This window comes from Triticum urartu, chromosome 5A, assembly GCF_056163025.1.
Source record: "Triticum urartu cultivar PI428250 chromosome 5A, HENAU_Tu73, whole genome shotgun sequence".
NCBI lineage: Eukaryota > Viridiplantae > Streptophyta > Magnoliopsida > Poales > Poaceae > Triticum > Triticum urartu.
Genome location: NC_141877.1, coordinates 523,085,461 through 523,100,980, shown reverse-complemented (window position 1 = coordinate 523,100,980; position 15,520 = coordinate 523,085,461). Strand labels below are relative to the sequence as shown.

The window sequence follows — 15,520 nt, the reverse complement described above, 5'->3', positions numbered from 1 at the left end:
TCAGTTGATGTGCGGCGTGGGAGCTTGGGTGAAGACCATGTCTCGGCTTTCTGACATGACCAGCTATGGCGGCGGTTGCGGTCATCGTTGACTGCATTGCTGTTACGCCCCTCCTGCACAGATCCAGCCATCATGACAGCTCCAGGGGAAACCCTTAATCTCGTGTGATCGGACGATGGCGGTGTCTTGGTGTCGTATTCCCTCTTGGGGGTTCGTCTTTAGTGATGGGCATCGACAAGCGGGACCACTGGACGGCTGCGATATTGGCATCAAGGCTTCTATGTCAACGATGATGGGGGAGCGATGGTTGAGGTAGTCGGCGCTTCTCCGATGTGTCTACGGGATGTGTATCGCTTAGTGATGTTGATGGTTTTCGCTTGGTTTTCAACTAATTAACTTGGCAATTTTCTGCTGCTAAATTAATGGATGAGGCAAGTTCGTTTCGAAAGAAAAACATTTTTTTCTTAGTGGCCACTAAAAGTTTCAACTTGAACATGATTGATTATGTTATTGGAGTATGTCACAGGTTATCTACAGAGACAGTTGCATGAGTATCTTGGCTAAGCTACCAGGTCCATATTGAGTTGCTGCTTACTCTCCGAACTCCGAAGAAATACAGTAACTTATTTGATCAGGTGCAGGAATGGCGGTAGCGGCAAATCACGTAGCCAGCAGAGATGACCGAGACGAAGAGCAGGATGGCCGCCACGAGGAGGTTGATGATGGAGCACGGGGTCCGGAGGTGGTCGCGCTTGAGCACGGCCATGTACCGGTTCCAGCGAGAGTCGCAGAAATCGTTGGTGTCCTTGAACAGCCGCGCGTAGCGGTGCGTCCTGGGGTCGAAGAGCGCGCTGCCGCCGAGCTGGTTGAAGAAGGCCGCCGCCTCTTCCTCGTTGGAGAGCATGTTGTCCAGGATGCCGTGGCGCTGGAGCACGGCGACGTCGGCGCCCGTGTTCACCAGCGCGTTCATCAGCACGAGGTACCCCGTCATGGTCCCCTCGTTCCAGCAGTCCTTGGTCTGCTCCAGCGCGAACAGGTTGGCCAGGAGGATCCTGGTGCCGCCGTTGATGACCAGGCGCGGGATCTCCATGGTGCCGCCGCGGAAGGTCACGTCGAACTGGCTCGCCGGCGAGGGCTTCTCCTTGAACCTGACGCCGAACTCCTGGAGCACGGTCACGCACGGCATTGCCAGCGGCGTCCTGGCCTGGTTAGCCCGCGTGCGCCTGAACGAGCCGAGGCTCACGGGGATGCGGTGCAGGCTGGCGCCCAGCCCCGTGAGCCGGCGGATCCTGCGCCGCTCCGGGCTCATGACGATCCTCTGGTACTGGAGGTGGAGCAGGTGGTAGACCTCGGCGAACTGGCCCGCCAGCTCCGGCGCCGGCGGCGGGAGCGGGACCATGCCCAGAGGCTCGCGCAGGCTGAAGAAGCTGGATATTAGGTGAAGGAGCCCCTGGTCCGCATCGTCCACCGCGTTGCCATTCCCCATGACGAGATTGAAGAGCTTGGCGAGGACGAAGTAGGGCATCTGGTTCTCCACGAGGAGCAGGTCGTAGTAGACGTAGGTGGAGGTGCCCTGCATGCACCGGGCGTCGCTCTCGCTCCACTGGAGCAGGAACTGGAGCACGAAGCAGCCGTCGAGCACCAGCATCCCCACGAAGTCGTCGCTCCCGCCGCCGGCGGCCTGGTCGAGGGACTCCCCGTAGCAGCGGCGCGCCCGCTGCTCCATCCTGCGCGCCGCCTTGAGGCAGTCGGCGAGGAGGCCGGCCCTGCCGTCCGGGTCCCCCCGGAGGAGGAAGTCCCGGAGCATGGGCCACTTGCGGGCCTGCATGGCGCGGGTGCTGGCGCTGGACATGTGGTAGGGCCCCACCGAGACCATGACCGGCTCGTAGAGGCCCCTGTTCATCTCCCGGACGTGGTGCGGCAGGCGGACGATGGTGAAGGCGTCCCTGTCGTCGCCGCCGCCCGCCGGGACCTGGTTGCTCATGCCGTCCTCCATGCGCCGGAGCAGCATGTCGTAGTGCATCCTCCTCGCTCTCGCTCTCAATTCTGTGTGGTTAAGGTGATGATGTATGTACAGTAATACGCGTTGATCTGTATATACGTACGACAAGCGCTGTGTACGTGTATGTGTTTGCGGTTGAGTGTATAGGACGCTTCAGCTCCAATTTTAAACTGGCTTCCTTCGCGAAGAAGCGTTCGCATTTGTGCACTTAATTTTGTATTGCCATTTTCATTTCTTTTCTTTGTGCGGCTTACACCATTTGTAAAATTGTAGACTAAATTACTTACTGTTTTGGTCAGTGTTCTTCCTCCCTCTCCCACCGACGTGCTAACCTCCGCTGCATCCACACGCTTTTGACAGCGGAAACCAATTGATCAACCCTCTCGTATCAGGTGAACACCATCAATCCTGACCGTCGACACTGCGAGCTCTTTGCTCGACTTTGTTGTCGTCTCCACTTCCACTTTCTCCGCGGCTTCGCCTCGCAGCCGCAACTGTTCTACCCCTTTGCTGTGTCACGCCCAAAACTTAGGATGCAAGTCGAATCTCTAATCTAGTTTGTACCGACAATTAATTAACCTTGACGGCGAATCTGGATTACTAAACTGGGGAGTACAATGCAGGAACGGCGGTTGAAGGACACTAGCAGTTACGTCGTAGACTTTCTTGGGCTAACATCCATATGTTATGACACGGAGGTGAGGTGGCAGAAACTCTGGCGATACGTTGCCAAAGCCGTGGATGCCAGCTCGTTTATAATGCTGGCCGGGCGTTGTTTAATCTAGTGCAGAGTAAGAGCTGACAGAAGAACACGAGTACTGAAACAGTAATTTATCAGATACTCCTTCCTATTAATTAAATGAAGAAAAAAAGAAATTTCAGGGGACAAAAAATGAAAAGCTGATGCAACGAAAAAGAGAGGAAAAGGCCATACGAGCAGATATTTCGCAGATGGGCCGGGATCTGTCTACTCTCCAGCCCAACCTCACGGGCCAGCACCCACGAGGGACGAGGCCCCTTCCAATCTCCTACCGAGGAGGTGCGCTGCGCTGCGGCGCTGTGTGCCAAATACATTAGTCCCACCTCGCTAGTTTACACGGAGCGGAACCAGCTTATAAGACGAGGCGCAGCGTGTTGTAGCACGACCTTACTTGAACAGGATCTGTTCTATAGGCTCGTACCGCTGCATCCTTTACCAATAAGGAGGCAAGCACTTCAGTCTGGTTGATGCAATCTGACCACTGGGCCAGAGCGTGATTAACGGCCTGGATTCATCTGACGGCTGTAGAGGATCGTTCCTGCCTGGCTCATGCCTGTGCAGGGTGGCCCAGTGGTTGTCTGACAGACTCCAAAATTCTTTTTATTTTTGGCCAAACGCACACAGAAACTAAAACGTCAGCTGCACTTTTGTTTCTGAAATTTTCTAACTAACTCCATTCATTTCATGCACAGGACCTCTCCATCTAAAACATCTGCCAAAGGCTTTTGCTTCAGACATTCTTTAACCAGATAAACCATTTTGTAATCATACATCTGAAAGTATCTACGTTTCAGTTCAGAATATATCAGTGGCAATGGAGCGAAACAAAGAACATCTGCCGGCTGTAGAGGATCGTTCCTGCCTGGCTCATGCCTGTGCAGGGTGGCCCAATGGTTGTCTGACAGACTCCAAAATTCTTTTTATTTTTGGCCAAACGCACACAGAAACTAAAACGTCAGCTGCACTTTTGTTTCTGAAATTTTCTAACTAACTCCATTCATTTCATGCACAGGACCTCTCCATCTAAAACATCTGCCAAAGGCTTTTGCTTCAGACATTCTTTAACCAGATAAACCATTTTGTAATCATACATCTGAAAGTATCTACGTTTCAGTTCAGAATATATCAGTGGCAATGGAGCGAAACAAAGAACATCTGCCGGCTGTAGAGGATCGTTCCTGCCTGGCTCATGCCTGTGCAGGGTGGCCCAGTGGTTGTCTGACAGACTCCAAAATTCTTTTTATTTTTGGCCAAACGCACACAGAAACTAAAACGTCAGCTGCACTTTTGTCCCAGTGGTTGTCTGACAGACTCCAAAATTCTTTTTATTTTTGGCCAAACGCACACAGAAACTAAAACGTCAGCTGCACTTTTGTTTCTGAAATTTTCTAACTAACTCCATTCATTTCATGCACAGGACCTCTCCATCTAAAACATCTGCCAAAGGCTTTTGCTTCAGACATTCTTTAACCAGATAAACCATTTTTGTAATCATACATCTGAAAGTATCTACGTTTGATCTCCATCTTGGGGCTCCATGATCATCTTGTCACCAGCATGATAAACATCACATGCAATCAAATAATAGTGACATGATATGGCCAATATCATATAGCTCCTTTGATCTCCATCTTGGGGCTCCATGATCATCTTGTCACCAGCATGACACCATGATCTCCATCATCATGATCTCTATCATCGTGTCTTCATGAAGTTGTCTCGTCAACTATTACTTCTACTACTATAGCTAACGGTTAGCAATAAAGTAAAGTAATTACATGACGTTTATGTTGACACGCAGGTCATAAATAAATTAAGACAACTCCTATGGCTCCTGTCGGTTGTCATACTCATCGACATGCAAGTCGTGATTCCTATTACAAGAACATGATCAATCTCATACATCACATATATCATTCATCACATCCTTTTGGCCATATCACATCACATAGCATACCCTGCAAAAACAAGTTAGACGTCATCTAATTGTTGTTTGCATGTTTTACGTGGCTGCTATGGGTTTCTAGCAAGAACGTTTCTTACCTACGCAAAAACCACAACGTGATATGCCAATTGCTATTTACCCTTCATAAGGACCCTTTTCATCGAATCCGATCCGACTAAAGTGGGAGAGACAGACACCCGCTAGCCACCTTATGCAACTAGTGCATGTCAGTCGGTGGAACCAGTCTCACGTAAGAGTACGTGTAAGGTCGGTCCGGGCCGCTTCATCCCACGATGCCGCCGAATCAAGATAAGACTAGTAACGGCAAGCATATTGAACAAAATCAACGCCCACAACTACTTTGTGTTCTACTCGTGCATAGAAACTACGCATAAACCTAGCTCATGATGCCACTGTTGGGGAATGTAGCATAAATTCAAAATATTCCTACGTGTCACCAAGATCTATCTATGGAGTCATCTAGCAACAAGGGAGGAGTGGATCTACATACCCTTGTAGATCGCGCGCGGAAGCGTTCAAGAGAACGGGGTTGATGGAGTCGTACTCGTCGTGATCCAAATCACCGATGATCTTAGCGCCGAACGGACGGCACCTCCGCGTTCAACACACATATGGAGCAGCGACGTCTCCTCCTTCTTGATCCAGCAAGGGGGAAGGAGAGGTTGATTGAGATCCAGCAGCACGACGGCATGGTGGAAGTAGCGGGATTCCAACAGGGCTTCGCCAAGCGCTGCGGGAGGAGGGAGATGTGTCATGGGAGGGAGAGGGAGGCGCCAGGGCTTAGGTATGGTTGCCCTCCCTTCCCCCCACTATATATAGGGCCAAGGGAGAGGGGGAGGGCGCAGCCTTGCCCCTTCCTCCAAGGAAGGGTGCGGCCAAGGGGGGGAGGAGTCCATCCTCCCCAAGGCACCTCGGAGGTGCCTTCCCCCTTTAGGACTCTCCCCTCCTCTTGTCCCTTTGGCGCATGGGCCTCTAGGGGCTGGTGCCCTTGGCCCATGTAGGCCAAGGCGCACCCCCTACAGCCCATGTGGCCCTCCGGGGCAGGTGGCCCCACCCGGTGGACCCCCGGGACCCTTCCGGTGGTCCCGGTACAATACCGGTGACCCCGAAACTTGTCCCGATGGCCGAAATAGCACTTCCTATATATAATTCTTTACCTCCGGACCATTCTGGAACTCCTCGTGACGTCCGGGATCTCATCCGGGACTCCGAACAAATTTCGGGTTACCGCATACTAATATCTCTATAACCCTAGCGTCACCGAACCTTAAGTGTGTAGACCCTACGGGTTCGGGAGACATGCAGACATGACCGAGATGACTCTCCGGTCAATAACCAACAGCGGGATCTGGATACCCATGTTGGCTCCCACATGTTCCACAATGATCTCATCGGATGAACCACGATGTCAAGGACTTAATCAATCCCGTATACAATTCCCTTTGTCTAGCGGTACGATACTTGCTCGAGATTCGATCGTCGGTATCCCGATACCTTGTTCAATCTCGTTACCGGCAAGTCTCTTTACTCGTTCCGTAACACATCATCCCGTGATCAACTCCTTGATCACATTGTGCACATTATGATGATGTCCTACCGAGTGGGCCCAGAGATACCTCTCCGTCACACGGAGTGACAAATCCCAGTCTCGATTCGTGCCAACCCAACAGACACTTTCGGAGATACCCGTAGTGTACCTTTATAGCCACCCAGTTACGTTGTGACGTTTGGCACACCCAAAGCACTCCTACGGTATCCGGGAGTTGCACAATCTCATGGTCTAAGGAAATGATAATTGACATTAGAAAAGCTTTAGCATACGAACTACATGATCTAGTGCTATGCTTAGGATTGGGTCTTGTCCATCACATCATTCTCCTAATGATGTGATCCCGTTATCAACGACATCCAATGTCCATGGTCAGGAAACCGTGACCATCTATTGATCAACGAGCTAGTCAACTAGAGGCTTACTAGGGACATGGTGTTGTCTATGTATCCACACATGTATCTGAGTTTCCTATCAATACAATTATAGCATGGATAATAAACGATTATTATGAACAAGGCTTACTAGGGAATATTTCCAACAAATACATGTGTGAATACATAGACAAACAAAGTGTCACTAGTATGCCTCTACTTGACTAGCTCGTTAATCAAAGATGGTTATGTTTCCTAACCATGAACAATGAGTTGTTATTTGATTAACGAGGTCACATCATTAGTTGAATGATCTGATTGACATGACCCATTCCATTAGCTTAGCACCCGATCGTTTAGTATGTTGCTATTGCTTTCTTCATGACTTATACATGTTCCTATAACTATGAGATTATGCAACTCCCGTTTACCGGAGGAACACTTTGGGTACTACCAAACGTCACAACGTAACTGGGTGATTATAAAGGAGTACTACAGGTGTCTCCAAAGGTACATGTTGGGTTGGCGTATTTCGAGATTAGGATTTGTCACTCCGATTGTCGGAGAGGTATCTCTGGGCCCTCTCGGTAATGCACATGACATAAGCCTTGCAAGCATGACAACTAATATGTTAGTTGTGAGATGATGTATTACAGAACGAGTAAAGAGACTTTCCGGTAACGAGATTGAACTAGGTATTGGATACCGACGATCGAATCTCGGGCAAGTAACATACCGATGACAAAGGGAACAATGTATGTTGTTATGCGGTCTGACCGATAAAGATCTTCGTAGAATATGTAGGAGCCAATATGGGCATCCAGGTCCCGCTATTGGTTATTGACCGGAGACGTGTCTCGGTCATGTCTACATTGTTCTCGAACCCGTAGGGTCCGCACGCTTAAGGTTACGATGACAGTTATATTATGAGTTTATGCATTTTGATGTACCAAAGGTTGTTCGGAGTCCCGGATGTGATCACGGACATGACGAGGAGTCTCGAAATGGTCGAGACGTAAAGATTGATATATTGGAAGCCTATGTTTGGATATCGGAAGTGTTCTGGGTGAAATCGGGATTTTAGAGAAGTACCGGGAAGGTTACCGGAACCCCCCGGGAGCTAAATGGGCCATGATGGGCCTTAGTGGAAAAGAGAAGAGGCAGCCCTACATGGGCTGTGCGCCTCCCCCTTCCCCTAGTCCTATTAGGACTAGGAGAGGTGGCCGGCCCCCTCTCTCTCTTTTCCCCCTCCGCGAATCCTATTCCAACTAGGATTGGGGGGGGGGGGAATCCTACTCCCAGAGGGAGTAGGACTCTCCTGGCGCACCCCTTGTGGCCGGCCAGCCTCCCCCCTTTGGTCCTTTATATACTGAGGTAGAGGCACCCTAGAACACACAAGTTGATCCACGTGATCTATTCCTTAGCCGTGTGCGGTGCCCCCAGCATATTCCTCGATAATACTGTAGCGGAGTTTAGGCAAAGCCCTGCTGCTGTAGTGCATCAAGATCGTCACCACGCCGTCGTGCTGACGGAACTCTTCCCCGACACTTTGCTGGATCGGAGTCCGGGGATCGTCATCGAGCTGAACGTGTGCTCGAACTCGGAGGTGCTGTAGTTTCGGTGCTTGATCGGTTGGATCGTGAAGACGTACGACTACTTCCTCTACGTTGCGTCAATGCTTCCGCAGTCGGTCTCCGTGGGTACGTAGACAACACTCTCCCCTCTCGTTGTTGTGCATCACATGATCTTGCGTGTGCGTAGGAATTTTTTTGAAATTACTATGAAACCCAACAGTGGCATCCGAGCCTAGGTTATTTATGTTGATGTCAATGCACGAGTAGAACACAAGTGAGTTGTGGGCGATATAAGTCATACTGCCTACCAGCATGTCATACTTTGGTTCGGCGGCATTGTTGGACGAGACGACCCGGACCAACCTTACGCGTACGCTTACGCGAGACCGGTTCCCCCGACGTGCTTTGCACACAGGTGGCTTGCGGGCGACTGTCTCTCCAACTTTAGTTGAACCAATTATGGCTACGCCCGGTCCTTGCGAAGGTTAAAACGGAGTCTATTTGACAAACTATCATTGTGGTTTTGATGCGTAGGTGAGATTGGTTCTTGCTTAAGCCCGTAGCAGCCACGTAAAACTTGCAACAACAAAGTAGAGGACGTCTAACTTGTTTTTGCAGGGCATGTTGTGATGTGATATGGTCAAGACATGACGCTGAATTTTATTGTATGAGATGATCATGTTTTGTAACCGAGTTATCGGCAACTGGCAGGAGCCCTATGGTTGTCGTTTTATTGTATGCAATGCAATCGCGATGTAATGCTTTACTTTATTACTAAGCGGTAGTGATAGTCGTGGAAGCATAAGATTGGCGAGACGACAACGATGCTACGATGGAGATCAAGGTGTCGCGCCGGTGACGATGGTGATCACGACGGTGCTTCGAAGATGGAGATCACAAGCACAAGATGATGATGGCCATATCATATCACTTATATTGATTGCATGTGATGTTTATCTTTTATGCATCTTATCTTGCTTTGATTGACGGTAGCATTATAAGATGATCTCTCACTAAATTATCAAGAAGTGTTCTCCCGGAGTATGCACCGTTGCCAAAGTTCGTCGTGCCCAGACACCACGTGATGATCGGGTGTGATAAGCTCTACGTCCATCTACAACGGGTGCAAGCCAGTTTTGCACACGCAGAATACTCAGGTTAAACTTGACAAGCCTAGCATATGCAGATATGGCCTCGGAACACGAAGACCGAAAGGTCGAGCGTGAATCATATAGTAGATATGATCAACATAACGATGTTCACCATTGAAAACTACTCCATCTCACGTGATGATCGGTTATGGTTTAGTTGATTTGGATCACGTGATCACTTAGAAGATTAGAGGGATGTCTATCTAAGTGGGAGTTCTTAAGTAATTTGATTAATTGAACTTAAACTTATCATGAACTTAGTACCTGATAGTGTCTTGCTTGTTTATGTTGATTGTAGATAGATGGCTCGTGCTGTTGTTCCGTTGAATTTTAATGCGTTCCTTGAGAAAGCAAAGTTGAAAGATGATGGTAGCAATTACACGGACTTGGTCCGTAACTCGAGGATTATCCTCATTGCTGGTCAGAAGAATTACGTCCTGGAAGCACCGCTGGGTGCCAGGCCTGCTGCTGGAGCAACACCAGATGTTATGAACGTCTGGCAGAGCAAAGCTGATGACTACTCGATAGTTCAGTGTGCCATGCTTTACGGCTTAGAATCGGTACTTCAACGACGTTTTGAACGTCATGGAGCATATGAGATGTTCCAGGAGTTGAAGTTAATATTTCAAGCAAATGCCCGGATTGAGAGATATGAAGTCTCCAATAAGTTCTATAGCTGCAAGATGGAGGAGAACAGTTCTGTCAGTGAGCATATACTCAAAATGTCTGGGTATAATAATCACTTGATTCAATTGGGAGTTAATCTTCCGGATGATTGCGTCATTGACAGAATTCTCCAATCACTGCCACCAAGCTACAAGAGCTTCGTGATGAACTATAATATGCAAGGGATGAACAAGACTATTCCCGAGCTCTTCGCAATGCTGAAAGCTGCGGAGGTAGAAATCAAAAAAGGAGCATCAAGTGTTGATGGTTAACAAGACCACTAGTTTCGAGAAAAAGGGCAAAGGGAAGAAGAAGGGGAACTTCAAGAAGAACAGCAAGCAAGTTGCTGCTCAGGAGAAGAAACCCAAGTCTGGACCTAAGCCTGAAACTGAGTGCTTCTACTGCAAGTAGACTGGTCACTGGAAGCGGAACTGCCCCAAGTATTTGGCAGATAAGAAGGATGGCAAGGTGAACAAAGGTATATGTGATATACATGTTATTGATGTGTACCTTACTAGAGCTCGCAGTAGCACCTAGGTATTTGATACTGGTTCTGTTGCTAATATTTGCAACTCGAAACAGGGACTACGGAATAAGCGGGCACTGGCAAAGGACGAGGTGACGATGCGCGTGGGAAACGGTTCCAAAGTCGATGTGATCGCGGTCGGCACGCTACCTCTACATCTACCTTCGGGATTAATATTAGACCTAAATAATTGTTATTTGGTGCCAGCGTTGAGCATGAACATTATATCTGGATCTTGTTTAATGCGAGACGGTTATTCATTTAAATCAGAGAATAATGGTTGTTCTATTTATATGAGTAATATCTTTTATGGTCATGCACCCTTGAAGAGTGGTCTATTCTTATTGAATCTCGATAGTAGTGATACACATATTCATAATGTTGAAGCCAAAAGATGCAGAGTTGATAATGAAAGTGCAACTTATTTGTGGCACTGTCGTTTAGGTCATATCGGTGTAAAGCGCATGAAGAAACTCCATACTGATGGACTTTTGGAACCACTTGATTATGAATCACTTGGTACTTGCGAACCGTGCCTCATGGGCAAGATGACTAAAACACCGTTCTCCGGTACTATGGAGAGAGCAATAGATTTGTTGGAAATCATACATACCGATGTATGTGGTCCAATGAATATTGAGGCTCGTGGCGGATATCGTTATTTTCTCACCTTCACAGATGATTTAAGCAGATATGGGTATATCTACTTAATGAAACATAAGTCTGAAACATTTGAAAAGTTCAAAGAATTTCAGAGTGAAGTTGAAAATCATCGTAACAAGAAAATAAAGTTTCTACGATCTGATCGTGGAGGAGAATATTTGAGTTACGAGTTTGGTGTACATTTGAAAAAACTGTGGAATAGTTTCGCAACTCACGCCACCCGGAACACCACAGCGTAATGGTGTGTCCGAATGTCGTAATCGTACTTTACTAGATATGGTGCGATCTATCATGTCTCTTACAGATTTACTGCTATCGTTTTGGGGTTATGCTTTAGAGACGGCCGCATTCACGTTAAATAGGGCACCATCAAAATCCGTTGAGACGACACCTTATGAACTATGGTTTGGCAAGAAACCAAAGTTGTCGTTTCTTAAAGTTTGGGGCTGCGATGCTTATGTGAAAAAGCTTCAACCTGATAAGCTCGAACCCAAATCGGAGAAATGTGTCTTCATAGGATACCCAAAGGAGACTGTTGGGTACACCTTCTATCACAGATCCGAAGGCAAGACATTCGTTGCTAAGAATGGATCCTTTCTAGATAAGGAGTTTCTCTCGAAAGAAGTGAGTGGGAGGAAAGTAGAACTTGACGAGGTAACTGTACCTGCTCCCTTACTGGAAAGTAGTACATCACAGAAAACTGTTTCAGTGACACCTACACCAGTTAGTGAGGAAGCTAATGATAATGATCATGAAACTTCAGATCAAGATACTGCTGAACCTCGTAGATCAACCAGAGTAAGATCCGCGCCAGAGTGGTACGGTAATCCTGTTCTGGAAGTCATGCTACTAGATCATGATGAACCTACGAACTATGAAGAAGCGATGGTGAGCCCAGATTCCGCAAAGTGGCTTGAAGCCATGAAATCTGAGATGGGATCCATGTATGAGAACAAAGTATGGACTTTGGTTGACTTGCCCGATGATCGGCAAGCAATTGAGAATAAATGGATCTTCAAGAAGAAGACTGACGCTGATGGTAATGTTACTGTCTACAAAGCTCGACTTGTCGCGAAAGGTTTTCGACAAGTTCAAGGGGTTGATTACGATGAGACCTTCGCACCCGTAGCGATGCTTAAGTCTGTCCGAATCATGTTAGCAATTGCCGCATTTTATGATTATGAAATTTGGCAGATGGATGTCAAAACTGCATTCCTGAATGGATTTCTGGAAGAAGAGTTGTATATGATGCAACCGGAAGGTTTTGTCGATCCAAAGGGAGCTAACAAAGTGTGCAAGCTCCAGCGATCCATTTATGGACTGGTGCAAGCCTCTCGGAGTTGGAATAAACGCTTTGATAGTGTGATCAAAGCATTTGGTTTTATACAGACTTTCGGAGAAGCTTGTATTTACAAGAAAGTGAGTGGGAGCTCTATAGCATTTCTGATATTATATGTGGATGACATATTGCTAATTGGAAATGATATAGAATTTCTGGATAGCATAAAGGGATACTTGAATAAGAGTTTTTCAATGAAAGACCTCGGTGAAGCTGCTTACATATTAGGCATTAAGATCTATAGAGATAGATCAAGATGCTTAATTGGACTTTCACAAAGCACATACCATGACAAAATTTTGAAAAAGTTCAAAATGGATCAAACAAAGAAAGGGTTCTTGCCTGTGTTACAAGGTGTGAAGTTGAGTAAGACTCAATGCCCGACCACTGCAGAAGATAGAGAGAAAATGAAAGATGTTCCCTATGCTTCAGCCATAGGCTCTATCATGTATGCAATGCTGTGTACTAGACCTGATGTGTGCCTTGCTATAAGTTTAGCAGGGAGGTACCAAAGTAATCCAGGAGTGGATCACTGGACATCAGTCAAGAACATCCTGAAATACCTGAAAAGGACTAAGGATATGTTTCTCGTATATGGAGGTGACAAAGAGCTCACCGTAAAAGGTTACGTTGATGCAAGCTTTGACGCTGATCCGGATGATTCTAAATCGCAAACCGGATACGTGTTTACATTAAACGGTGGAGCTGTCAGTTGGTGCAGTTCTAAACAAAGCGTCGTAGCAGGATCTACATGTGAAGCGGAGTACATAGCTGCTTCGGAAGCAGCGAACGAAGGAGTCTGGATGAAGGAGTTCATATCCGATCTAGATGTCATACCTAGTGCATCGGATCCAATGAAAATCTTTTGTGACAATACTGGTGCAATTGCCTTGGCAAAGGAATCCAGATTTCACAAAAGGACCAAGCACATCAAGAGACGCTTCAACTCCATCTGGGATCTAGTCCAGGTGGGAGACATAGAGATTTGCAAGATACATACGGATCTGAATGTTGCAGACCCGTTGACTAAGCCTCTTCCACGAGCAAAACATGATCAGCACCAAGGCTCCATGGGTGTTAGAATCATTACAGTGTAATCTAGATTATTGACTCTAGTGCAAGTGGGAGACTGAAGGAAATATGCCCTAGAGGCAATAATAAAGTTATTATTTATTTCCTTATAATCATGATAAATGTTTATTATTCATGCTAGAATTGTATTAACCGGAAACATAATACATGTGTGAATACATAGACAAACAAAGTGTCACTAGTATGCCTCTACTTGACTAGCTCGTTAATCAAAGATGGTTATGTTTCCTAACCATGAACAATGAGTTGTTATTTGATTAACGAGGTCACATCATTAGTTGAATGATCTGATTGACATGACCCATTCCATTAGCTTAGCACCCATCGTTTAGTATGTTGCTATTGCTTTCTTCATGACTTATACATGTTCCTATGACTATGAGATTATGCAACTCCCGTTTACCGGAGGAACACTTTGGGTACTACCAAATGTCACAACGTAACTGGGTGATTATAAAGGAGTACTACAGGTGTCTCCAAAGGTACATGTTGGGTTGGTGTATTTCGAGATTAGGATTTGTCACTCCGATTGTCGGAGAGGTATCTCTGGGCCCTCTCGGTAATGCACATGACATAAGCCCTGCAAGCATGACAACTAATATGTTAGTTGTGAGATGATGTATTACAGAACGAGTAAAGAGACTTGCCAGTAACGAGATTGAACTAGGTATTGGATACCGACGATCGAATCTCGGGCAAGTAACATACCGATGACAAAGGGAACAATGTATGTTGTTATGCGGTCTGACCGATAAAGATCTTCGTAGAATATGTAGGAGCCAATATGGGCATCCAGGTCCCGCTATTGGTTATTGACCGGAGACGTGTCTCGGTCATGTCTACATTGTTCTCGAACCCGTAGGGTCCGCACGCTTAAGGTTATGATGACAGTTATATTATGAGTTTATGCATTTTGATGTACCGAAGGTTGTTCGGAGTCCCGGATGTGATCACGGACATGACGAGGAGTCTCGAAATGGTCGAGACGTAAAGATTGATATATTGGAAGCCTATGTTTGGATATCGGAAGTGTTCCGGGTGAAATCGGGATTTTACCGGAGTACCGGGAAGGTTACCGGAACCCCCCGGGAGCTAAATGGGCCATGATGGGCCTTAGTGGAAAAGAGAAGAGGCAGCCCTACATGGGCTGTGCGCCTCCCCCTTCCCCTAGTCCTATTAGGACTAGGAGAGGTGGCCGGCCCCCTCTCTCTCTTTTCCCCCTCCGCGAATCCTATTCCAACTAGGATTGGGGGGGGGGGAATCCTACTCCCAGAGGGAGTAGGACTCTCCTGGCGCACCCCTTGTGGCCGGCCAGCCTCCCCCCTTTGGTCCTTTATATACTGAGGTAGAGGCACCCTAGAACACACAAGTTGATCCATGTGATCTATTCCTTAGCCGTGTGTGGTGCCCCCAGCCACCATATTCCTCGATAATACTGTAGCGGAGTTTAGGCGAAGCCCTGCTGCTGTAGTGCATCAAGATCGTCACCACGCCGTCGTGCTGACGGAACTCTTCCCCGACACTTTGCTGAATCGGAGTCCGGGGATCGTTATCGAGCTGAACGTGTGCTCGAACTCGGAGGTGCCGTAGTTTCGGTACTTGATCGGTTGGATCGTGAAGACGTACGACTACTTCCTCTACGTCGTGTCAGCGCTTCCGCAGTCGGTCTGCGTTGGGTACGTAGACAACACTCTTCCCTCTCGTTGCTATGCATCACATGATCTTGCGTGTGCGTAGGAAAATTTTTAAATTACTACGAAACCCAACACCCCCCACTATATATAGGGTGCCTAGGGGGGGCGCCGGCCCTAGGAGATCCAATCTCCTAGGGGGGCGGCGGCCAAGGGGGTGCCTTGCC

At 47.5% G+C, this 15,520-nt stretch overlaps 1 protein-coding gene and 1 non-coding gene across 2 annotated transcripts; one reads left to right on the top strand and one right to left on the bottom strand.

Annotated features, from left to right (window-relative positions):
* Positions 1-481: 481 nt before the first annotated feature.
* LOC125556477 (UPF0481 protein At3g47200-like) lies at positions 482-2,258 on the bottom strand. The gene has a single exon (XM_048719205.2). It carries the CDS (start codon positions 2,021-2,023, stop codon positions 632-634), a length of 1,392 nt encoding a protein of 463 aa, XP_048575162.2. The 5' UTR covers positions 2,024-2,258; the 3' UTR covers positions 482-631.
* An 885-nt stretch (positions 2,259-3,143) lies between these two features.
* LOC125511905 (small nucleolar RNA U3) lies at positions 3,144-3,350 on the top strand. Its single transcript, XR_007285175.2, has one exon. It is a non-coding gene; the product is annotated as a small nucleolar RNA U3 (small nucleolar RNA).
* Positions 3,351-15,520: the final 12,170 nt, after the last annotated feature.

Coding starts and splice junctions, on each gene's coding strand:
- LOC125556477 (XM_048719205.2), bottom strand. CDS start 2,023: ATGCACTACGACATGCTGCTCCGGCGCATGGAGGACGGCATGAGCAAC.